Source organism: Glycine max, chromosome 9 (assembly GCF_000004515.6).
Source record: "Glycine max cultivar Williams 82 chromosome 9, Glycine_max_v4.0, whole genome shotgun sequence".
Lineage (NCBI taxonomy): Eukaryota > Viridiplantae > Streptophyta > Magnoliopsida > Fabales > Fabaceae > Glycine > Glycine max.
The window spans coordinates 31,940,203-31,952,090 of record NC_038245.2 but is presented as its reverse complement, the minus strand read 5'-3'; the positions used below and the strand labels follow the sequence as shown (position 1 = coordinate 31,952,090).

The following is an 11,888-nucleotide window of genomic DNA, read 5'->3' as shown; positions in this document are numbered from 1 at the left end:
ACGTTTGTGCTCCTGTGTTAGGGCTGACATGGAGGACTAACATGTGTATTGGAGTGCCACATAGCTTACCACATATATTTTGTGGACCCTAAACAGTACACATTGCTTCATAGTGTGATGAAAGGAGTTGCAATAACTTGTATTAAGTATTAACTAGTAATAATACTTGCAGTTAAAACAATAGTAGTAGTACAATAAAACAAAATAACTTGATTAGGATGTACTACAAATGAGAAAATAATTTTTACAATTTTAACTTGACTTGCTTATTTTATACTCACATATTACTTGTATCCGGATGTAACATAAATTTTTATTGTTGGCATTTAATTCAAGGAAAATAACATCAAGAAATATTTATTATTTCTATAGTTTTTCATTAATTTTAGGGTATGAGATGATACCAAATAACGCATACACAATGCTAAAAAATAATTAATAACACAAATTGAACTCTTGTATTAGAGATGTTCTTCTTTTCTTAATATTTTAAATAAAAATTATTTCTCAATTTAAAGATTATTTTTTGATTTTATAAATATTTAAAAAATTAAGTAAATTTTTCTATATTTTAAAATTAAATTAAGTAAATTTACATATATTTTTAAAATTAAAAAATCATTTTAAAATAATTATTTAAATATATATATATATATATATATATATATATATATATAAAATTTAAATCACAGTAAATTACCTGCAGATATTATTCTGCAAGAAAATCCATAGGTAATTTCATGCGGAAATGAAAATTCATAGGAAATTTCCTACAAATTTCCCTGTGACTTTTAAATCTGGACAAAATTTCCTACAAAATATTAGCCACAAAATTTTTTGCGACTTTATAATTGGCAGAAACCAAATATCTATAAAGGTTTTACCTGTAAAATGGAATCCGTAGGAAAATTAGGAGGAAGCCAATTTTCTGCGATTTTTTGTGAAAATTCCACAGCTAATAAGCAAAATTCTAATAGTGTTAAACACATCATCCTCTGACTTACAATGTACCCTTTAATTTGTTTGTTTCTAACCCACAAATATGAGATTTATTCTTCAACACTCTTTCCTTCAATCCCTAGCATAAGCAGTCGAGCTTCTTTTATTTAGTATCTGGATTTGTACCTATTTCATGTTTTAAGTTTCAGAGCTCTCATATCCATTTATGTTTTTTGAATCTATTTTTTAAGCTTCACTCTCTTTATTTGTTTCTTTTGATCATGAGCCTTCTTTTGCTCGTATCTTTTTCTCTATTATGCACTTCAAGTTTTATCTTAGATATTTTTGAACCCTTGTTTAGAAGTGAAGGAGAGAGTATGTGTTAGGCTTTCAACTTAAGTGGCTTGTTTGTTTAAAAATACATTGAAACTTTGAACTCGTGATCATCTTACTTTTACACCCTTTAGTTTCCTTAACCCACCAATAAACTCCTTTTCATATCACTCATTAGGAGAGAGGTAGTTTGAGAAAAAAAAATCCAATAAACTCTAATAATAATGCAATGCAATGCATGAAGGTAAACCAGCTGTCATCTATCCCAATTATGCTGTAAATTTTATTTTATTTTTCAAATACATTGCAAGAAAAACATTGAAAATAATTTTTTTAATTATTTTCCCGTAAGCTCCCCCTATTTTTAAGGAACCACTAAAAAATTAATTTGAAAAAAATTAAAAAAATCAGCTATAACTATATTTAAGCTAAAAAAAATACTTAAATATAACAGATTAAACAAACGGCTGCAAACTATAATGTACTAATTCACATTATATAAAAAATGGGTATAGACACTGAATTAACTGTACTAGAACTACCACAAGTCCTCTGTCTTGAAGGGACTCTGTTGTTTCTAAAGGGTTTAAGGTCTTTTCAATACTAGTAAGCTCTCCACCACATACCAAACCATTTTTACAGTGATGGTTTCTTTGCTCTGAAGACACCCCACAAGTAGTACTTTTCTTGAAATCCTGCAGAAGTAATCCAACACACAATTTTGTTTTACAAACAATAAATTTGATATGTGCCATTGAAAAAAGTAGTATAAATATAAATGTGACTCACTTCGGCATTGAATAGGGAGTAATATAGAAGGAAAAATTAGAAGCTCTGCATTTTCAACCTCTGTTCTTAAGGAAAGGTCAAAGTACATCATGTCCTCTACCAGCTTGTGAAAGGCCCTCTCAACTCTGTAAAAGCATGACATATTTAGAACTGAATTAAAGAGAGAGGAATCAGATAATGCTAGTTTGTCCGAAAAATCACCTTTCACTATCAGGAAAAAAATAAAGAGCAATGCTATCCATATTTGGTCCACATTTCATGAAAGACTTTGGCCACACCGCAGTTCTTGGGCGCAAGTCTGGGCAAAGCACATCAGGGAAAAATCTTGTCTCCTCCAGAACTTTGGGGCTTGCTAAAGTGGACACATGGGCCAGAAGACCAATGACAGTACCAAAACTTGGGTCAGAGATGCGCAAACTTCCCCTATTGGCCAGAAAATTCAACTTTAGACAATGCTTCATCATAGCAGCTAGAAAATTTATCAGCTTCTGAAAGGGTGGGAAAAAAATTTCTCACCTCCAGACTGGATCAGCAATAGGGTATGGAACAGTAGCATTTAAAGACTCACTAGTATTAGCTTCATCTTTTGGATCTGGTTGAAACTCTTTCTCAAACTTATTTTCTTTTTCAGCGTTGTTAATGCATTGAGACAACCCATGATGAGACAAACTGTGATTATCAGATAACAGCACCATTGTTTTAGCTATAATATTTTGTGGCTCTTGCTTGTTTTTTACACTCTCTATGCAGCTTTTTGGCTCTATTCTGGCTTGAGATGCATCATTTCCCGAATTTAGAGAGATTTTTTTTCCAGATGGGAGAAGAGTACAACTATCATGAAAAGATGTCACCTTTGCTTCGCAATCCTCACAAAACCAAGTAACATCATCGGTAAAAATCACAGGCCCATCTAAACAATACCTGAAAGGGGAGAGTTGAGTTGCATAAGGTCAATATGCATTTAAGAATACAAAACTATAACTGCATACGAAGCAAAAGTTTCTGGTTTAGAAAATGCTGGGTGGAAAGTTGAATAACATACTAAAATCACTAGGCTTCTGAGGCGGAAAAGGAAGTTCATGGTATTAATACTTTTGTATTGTGCATCAACTCGGTGGTATTTAAAGGATGATTTTCTATAATTTACAGAATGTATATTAAATAAATTTTTCTAATAAAAACTGCAATCAACAGATCTAAATCATATTTAAGATACATATTACTTTATTTTAGAATACAAACAAATATTCCGCCCATCTTCTATACTAAGAGTAACTTGAAATAATGTCCATATGGCAATAAAAATACATGTATATGCAGCTAATTGTGGTGAAGAAAACCTGCTAAAATCATAATTTCACAAGCAGTTTTACTGAAGTCAAATCATTCCTGTCTTATATATGGTAGGAAAATAATTAAAAGCAAAGATAGAATTCTATGTGCATGACACAGGTTCAGGTACAAATACCAGGCCCATCTATCATTTCAATGTTCATTGGATTCAGCAAATAAAATTGGGAATACTCCCACCTTACTATTAGTATTAATGGAAATTTAAAGAATATCCCTCTGGCACATTAGAAGAGGCAGCATCTGAATGATGAAATATTGCTAAAAGTACATTAAAGCAAGTAGACAAAGAGTAAAGACAAATACCTATGAAGTGCATATACCTGACACTTGTTGCAAAACACAAGTGTCTCTGGAAATCCTGCATTGCCACACTGAAGACAAACAGCTACCTGCAACAACAATTGTACAGAGTTTTACTTCAGTGATTCATATTTTATAAGAGCAGATGAATAACTCAAAAGAAACTCATACTCTTCCACAGAACACCGTAACAGACATATGTGAGCAAAAACTAGTAGGTTTTTGATGTAACAAAAAGATTTTTTTTCAAAATGTGGATATAAGTCATAAAACTTGCTACATATAGTGCATCAATATTCTTGCTAAAGATTGCGATAAAAAGATTTGTGTTAGATGTTGCAAATCATTAACAATTCTTTCCTCTGATCAATTCAAGTTCTTGTCATTTTATGGAGACAAGACACTACCCAAAAAAATAAAATGGTTATTCAATCAACAATTATTAACTAGTAGAATTGTAGATTTGTTCAATTGACAAGTCTAAATTAATCATCAAGGGTAGGTTAAGCAGAATCATACCTGTTATGCTAATAGTAATACTGATAATTTAGTTCACTAACACCAAACAATAAAATTATAGCCAAATTTGTACAGAAAACCTCTTAAGCAGCCCCTATATTGTTTGTTAGTTTCACAGAAAATTAACAAATGAGAACACCTGAGACAGCTGAGTTGTCCCTGACTGATGGGTGAGAATCTCTATCCTTTGTTCAGCTTTAGAACATTCATCTGTAGTTTGGGTGTTAGTACTGGAACCTGAAGGGGAATTGAACTCCACTACAATTGATGGCAGCAGCTGATTGTTTTTCTCATCAGTACAACTTTGGTTCTCACAATCTGCTGTGTCTTTTGATAATTGGGATTCTGTTCCAATATGTATAGCATGCTCTTTGTGTTCTGATACAGGTGTCTGTGAAGCTAAAATGCGTTGAGACTGTCGCTTGAAACTTGATTTACCTATTTTGGGACCCCTAATATTCTGCTTGAAACCATGACCCTGTGCCCCACTATTATCCCTAGGTTTCACTTCAGGTCCTTTAGCTGGAATTTCACAAGTCAGCCCCATACCTTTCTTCAGGTAATTCTTGTGCTTCAAAATACTAGCTTCTGAACTCATATTTTTTTGTGGGTGACCATTTTTCCCAGATATATGAACTGTCTTAGGTAGAACTACCAAATTCTTTTGAGAATTCGGCCTCTGCCCATTTGAAGTTTTTAGTCTCTGTATTTCCTCATATAGTTTCAATATTCTTTGATGACTATTTTCTTGGTTATGCATTTCCAATGTTTTGCAATAGGGTAGATGAACCTCACAAATTTTACAGTATCCCACTTTTGGTGGTCTTAGTTCTCTTGCTGCAGAATCAGAACTCACATCTTCTGGTTGGGTGTAAATATTAGAATCTGCAGGGGCATGTGGATGATCATTTGTTTCTACAGTAGGATTTTGAATCTTATGATATTCTTTGCCTTCCAATAATTGAGCCTGTGAGTCTAAGATTTGCTGATATACAAGCTTGAAACTAGACCCCACCACAGGTGATGGTGCCATTATATCATATGTCACAGCTGGCCATGGAGAATCAATATAATGTTTAGATGATTCCATGGGTCTTCTTAACCCATCATTTGTCTTCATATATTTATTACCTGTTTTGCCTCCACCAATCTTATGAGGAACTTGGTCATGGTAGTTAAACTGCCTCTGACGGAAACCTCTAAACGATCTAGCATTCCAGTCATTTCTATTTTGAAACCTCCTAATCTGTGAATAAGCATTTGAACATGAAGCAGTTCATAAATTGATATGGCTACAGCATTCATGTGAGATGAAGGGAGGGATTGGAAAAGAGATACAAAAACATTCTTAGGCCTCCATTGGTTTAGAAACCAAACGGAACACACTAGTCTCACTACCACCAGGAGTTGCTTGCAATCAGCATCAACCCATTGAACCATTAGAGTAATCCAATAACTCAAAACCAGACTAAATCATTCAAACCATATTGAATCCTCAACCTAATCCCGTTTTTGAAAAACATTCAGGTTTAATAAGAAAAAGGATGGCATATTATCAGTATCATCATAATTAGAGTCCCAACACAAATACTGACACTTCCAAAACTACTTACAAAAACAGATGACAGGCTGACATGCCATTCAGATTTTGCGATATTTCAAACGAACCTAACAACACAAAGAGACAAATTCAAAATGTTGCAAATAGAACAGTTGCTACCAACCTGAAACTCTTAATGAGTTCCACCATATCCACCCATGTAATCCTGTTCCTTTAAACAAAGCGGAGTAAGGGTTAAGAAGGGTCACCTTTACAAGGACAGGAACAATCAACACATGTGCAGACCTCCTTAGTCAAGTTTTTTTTTAAATAATTAAAGTATTCAACCACCATTATTTATCTCATACTCTCAAAAAACAAGTGCTAAAGTGCTACTGCTATGCCCACCCAGCCCAAGGTGAGACAAATCTTCAAACCCGCCTTGCATCTTAGCAGTGCTGTCAATTGCAGAATGCAAAAAATGGCAGAAAGCTAATAATGCACTATATATCATAGCAGCACATTAGCGGACAGAGTCGCAATAATGGATCTAAGGATTTCCCCAATGCAATAGCACTATAGTTCCACTATAACTGCTATTTAACAACAGTGCATCTTAGCAACATTAGCCTAATATAAAAATCTACAATTTTGTCAATATCCACAGACACACAAATTACACATAATATATCACAAAGCACACTGCTAATTCTACAAATATATCAAATTGATGTCCATTCCATAGTTGCGAAATAACAACAGGATTTTAACAAAATAAAAATCTCAAGAAGCAGAAGAAAGAAAAACAAAAAGTTCTACTATCACTTTTACTACTCCATGATCATTTATGAGTTATTTAATGACCATCCATGCTCTTTCTGATTAAAAAGAAAAGAAAAACAACCACAAGAATCCATTAAAACAGAGAGTAATCATCATCATCATCATATATTCACTTCTGTCGTCACATTTTCACATCATTTCTCTTCCTATAATTCATTTGTCACATCTATTTCTCCTTCTCTTCCTGTGTTCTTCCATTCAATATCTCACTCCCCTCAACCCATATACCCCAAGAACTAAGCATTTTGCTAAAACAAATTAAAAGAACAAAAAAGATTCTAAAAAATTATCGTATCACACAGGAAACAAACACCCGATGAATTACGTCCAAACTACACATTCAAAAAATAATGACAAAGGGGGGGGGGGGGGAGAAAAGAGAAATAAAGCTAACCATTGAATCAAATCAGTTTTGCAAGAATGAGGACGCTGAGAAAATTGGAGAAGGTGCAAAATCAGAGGCAAGAACAGCGAGTATGAAGGAAGGAATGGATGCGGAATTGGGTGTTTTTTTAGGCGCGAAAATTCGCAGAGAAGAAATTGGGAAGTGAAAACGAAAGGTGAAGTAACTCGGCCAAAATAAAAACGATAGGTGAAGTCGCTTACGCTTACGCACTTGATTTCACGCCGTCAATTTTTCTTTGAAGAGGTTTAAGGGAAAGAAGATTTTCTTTGAAGAGATTTAAGGGGACAGAGGAATTCTGATGATAGTAGGGATTAAGGCAAATTTCCCCATTTGGGTTAGTTTTAAAAACTTTTTTCTTAGATGGGGTGGTTTTAAAACTATTTATCCAAGGGGGCAGTTTTGGACGTAACCGCATGGTGCAAGCAAACCGTCAGTGAGACTGGCGGGTTTGTTGCTGCTGACTGGACTCGCCACTGACAGCAGCGATATGCCCAAGTTTGACTAGAAATCACCATTAGAAGAGTGGCGACATGCGACAGCAAGGGGAACCGCCAGTTTGATTGGTGAGTTCCCAGCACGTAGGCCTCAGGGCTAGGCGTCAGTGGCACAGGCCATGCAGAAGTTGCAGCTGCAGCAGTGGACTCGCGAATCAGGATGGCGGGATGAGCTTCACTGGAATCGCCAAGCTGGCTGGCGATTTGCTTTGTTTCAATTGACCATTATAAAAGGAGGAACTCAGCTACGCTTGGTACGCTTTCTTCTTCTTCATATTACTCTTCTTCTTCTTCATATTATTGCACTACATTGTTGTTCTTCTTGCTTTATTTCTGGTAAGTATTTTATACTGGTAAATATATGTTGTATTATATATATATATATATATATATATATATATATATATATATATATATATATATATATATTGAAACATAATTTAGTGAAAATTATTTACGTGATTGTTCCTGTTGTATATATATATATATATTGTTAGGTTAGTTTTAGTTAATTTGATAATATAATTTTTTTAAAATTTTGTAAATTAGTATAGTATTAATTGTTTTATATATAGATATGTTGAGTTTGTTGATGTTAGGTGAAACTTTTAAATTTTAAGTAGTATGTTTAAATATGATTTAGTTGGTATATTATTATTTGTACGTTAGCTATAGTTGATTTATTAATATAATTTTGTTAAGATTTTTAAAATTTGTATGTTATTATTTGTGATAAAATTATTTGTACGATAATTTTAGTTGTTATGTTATTATTATTTGGTTTAGATTTATTAGGTTTGTATAATATTGGTATTTTAGGTTTAGTTAGAATTTGAATATTATTTAGTTTATTGAATTATAGTTTTTATTGAAATATATGATACTTTATTAATTTTATATATACGTTCTTTAAATTTTTTATTCCATGAAATTTTTTTGATTTAATACCATTTTTTTGTGTATAATATTTGTTATATAATTTAAATTTTAATAATTGCAAAAAAATATGGTCATTTAATTAATTTAATGTAGGTATTTTAATATTTAATTTTGTTATGTATAGAGTATTTTAGTTGGTAAATTAAGTTTTGTTGTGTTAAATTTATGTAAATGTTTTATTTTATAATTTTATTAAGTACGTATTTTAATTTTGTCATTTATTTCAATTTATGTTGCTATGTTAATTTTTAATTATGTTATTTGTAGAGTATTTTATGTAGTATTTTAAGTTTTATTGTGTAAAATTTTTGTACGTGTAACAATTTCTAATTTTATTATGTATTTTAATTTGGTTATTTATTTAAATTTTTGTAGCTATTTAATTTTTAATGTTGTTATTTGTACATTATTTTAGGCAGTATTTTAAGTTTATTTGTGTGTGTACAATTTATGTACGTGTTTAAATTTTTAATTTTGTTATGTATTTTAATTTGATCATTTATTTTAATTTTTGTAGTTATTTAATTTTTAATTTTGTTATTTGTAGACTATTTTAGGTAATATTTTAAGTTTATTTGTGTAAAATTTATGTACATGTTTAAATTTTTAATTTTGTTATGTATTTTAATTTGGTAATTTATTTAAATTTGTGTAGGTATGTAATTTTTAATTTTGTTATTTGTAGAGTATTTTAGGTAGTATTTTAAGTTTTTATGTGTTAAATTTTTGTACGTGTAACAAATTTATGTATTTTAATTTAGTCATTTATTTAAATTTGTGTAGCTATTAAATTTGTAATTTTGTTATTTGTAAAGTATTTTAGAACATTTATTTAAATTTGTGTACGTATTATTATTTTTAATTTTGTTATTTGTTCAAATTAATGTATTTTGTTATTTATTCATATTTTAATTATGTGGTATGTATATTTAATTGATTTTTTTGTAAATATAGTTAATTTTTTTAATGTACAATTTTTGTTGTCAATTTTTTGTATTATATTTGACTTTATAGTATCAATGGCATGTTCGTCGTCATCTTCATCTGGTGTACGCATTAAGTCTAGTCCAATAGATGAAGACGTTTTATGGCTACAACCTAAACATGTTTCCGAACATGTTTGGAATGAGGAACCAGACAGGAAGTTACATATCAGACGAGTTGTACCCATCTATCAAGGGCAAGAAGAAATATCAGAGGAAATTATTCCTCTGCTTCGCCAATCAGGATTTTATTGGATAATGAAAATGGAGTACCTAAAAATTAATTCTTCATTAATTATAGCCTTGATTGAAAGATGGAGGCCCGAGACACACACGTTTCATTTGAGATGCGGAGAGGCTACGATTACTCTTCAAGATGTGTCAGTCTTGCTAGGTCTTCATACTGAGGGGACACCATTAATTGGTCAGACTAATCTTGATTGGGCTGAATTGTGTGAAGAATTATTGGGAGTCAGACCACAGGAAGGTGAACTTCAAGGCAGTGTGGTCAAATTAAGTTGGCTGGCTCACCATTTTTCTGAAATAAATATCCATGACGGTAACATAGAACAATTACAAAGATTTACCCATGCATAGATTCTTAGATTCATAGGAGGAGTTCTATTTGTTGACAAAAGCACCAGTAAAGTTTCCCTAAGGTACCTCCAATTTTTATGAGACTTTGAACAGTGCAGCACGTATGCATGGGGACTTGCCGTGCTTGCTTATTTGTACAGAGAGATGTGCAGCGCCACCGATTACAAAATAAAATCAATCGGAGGTATGTGCATCTTAATCCAAATGTGGGCATGGGAACGCTGCACGACTTTGGCTCCAAAGAGAACTCCTCCTATAATAGAAAACAAACCACTCGGACACAGGTTAGCACTAATTATTTCATATTTTTTTTGTAGGTGGCTGCGACGTGAAAACCAACATATTAGCAATGATGATCTAATAGTTTTCCGTTGCAAATTAGATATCATGAAACGACATGACGTAACAAGATCATTATGTATTTCTTAAATAATAAATAAAATGTCATGGTTTAAGAAAAATTAACAATTGTGTTATTGTATGTAGTTTCTGTGGGAGCCTTACCCAACAACTGTTATGTCGATGTTGCCTCCCATTTGTTTGGTTGGCAGTGTGGCGTGGTGCGCAGTGGTGCCACTCATTTGTTTCCATGTTGTAGAGTGGCACCAACTGGATAGAGTGTTGCGACAATTTGGAATGCAACAACCTATTCCGAAGGCTCCTTCGCAACCACAGAATATCCATGGGCTAACGCTGAAAGGCAAACAAGATGAAAATTGGTTCCAGCTGTTGGCCCCATTTATCAGTCAGTGGAATAATCGAGCTGAGTTTAGGGTCGATGTTTATCCTCGACAAGAGGGCCTATTGACTTTTAACTCGGATTACATGGTCTGGTATAGGTGAAAAACAAAAATGTTTGTCGACCCAAACAATGCAAACACGACTACATTGGTATTTATTTCTTTTTAATTATTTAACTTCAATTTATTTTTTAAATCATGGACATTAGTTTGCTTACCCTAATAATTGCAGGGTGAAGTTGCCGAGACATTGCAGTATATGGTGTCACCACAAGGGCGAAACACATGGACAGTTGATGATCTCGTGCCATATGTGGAAAAGTTAGCGATTATATCCCAAGAGCAAGAGAGGATCATTGAGCCTGTGACACATGGTCCGGCATCAGAGTGTCGATTTCCCCCACAACAGTTTCACATGCTTCAGTCAAGTGTTGAAACTCAAGGTTTTGACAGCAAAGGGAGATTGTCCAAGCAGAATATTTTTCCCAACAAATGGACCAGCGTGGCCATGGAATGTATTACACGCCACCAACATTTTCTCAGTATCCTTCACAGATGTATCAGTATCCTTTCGAGGGTCATGACACTGATATGTCTGCAAGCGAACATTCGTTTGGTGGTGTTGCGGAAACACATCCTCATTTTTCATGGCCGACCATGACCCCTTCGCAGCAACATGATGACCCAATGGCAACACCTAATGCCCCATTAGGTCCGCAATGGGATGTACCCGGAGCAATACCTGATATGGGTGACTTATTAGGTGTTGATTTACATCACGAGTTTTCTGCAGAGGCTGAGCAACAAGGGCGGAGACAGCGCAAGAAGAAATCCGGATCGTCAAGCCCGAAGGTGGGAGCGACCATGTGGCACATCCTCGCGCCATCACGGACACCATCACGACTGATTTTGATGTCTCTATTTGAAATTTGTGTTGTATCTTTGTAATTTGAATTTCAGACTTAATTTATGGTATCTCATACTACTTGTTATGAAATTTGTTATGGAATTGCGTTTTCAATGACCATTTGTTATGGAATCACCATCGCGGACACCATAATGACTATTTTTATGTCGCGCATCAAACTAGAATAATAAATAAAGTCATAAAGA

General features: G+C 33.2%; 1 protein-coding gene across 1 annotated transcript; it reads right to left on the bottom strand.

Moving 5' to 3' along the window:
- Nucleotides 1–1,694: 1,694 nt before the first annotated feature.
- Nucleotides 1,695–7,344, bottom strand: LOC102669160 (uncharacterized). Its single transcript, XM_006587195.4, has 7 exons — nt 7,011–7,344; nt 4,373–5,479; nt 3,718–3,803; nt 2,578–2,982; nt 2,263–2,484; nt 2,062–2,186; nt 1,695–1,967 (listed from the first exon to the last, which is right to left on the bottom strand). Exons 1-7 carry the CDS (start codon nt 7,011–7,013, stop codon nt 1,909–1,911), a joined length of 2,007 nt encoding a protein of 668 aa, XP_006587258.1. The 5' UTR covers nt 7,014–7,344; the 3' UTR covers nt 1,695–1,908.
- Between the last annotated feature and the right edge of the window lie 4,544 nt (nt 7,345–11,888).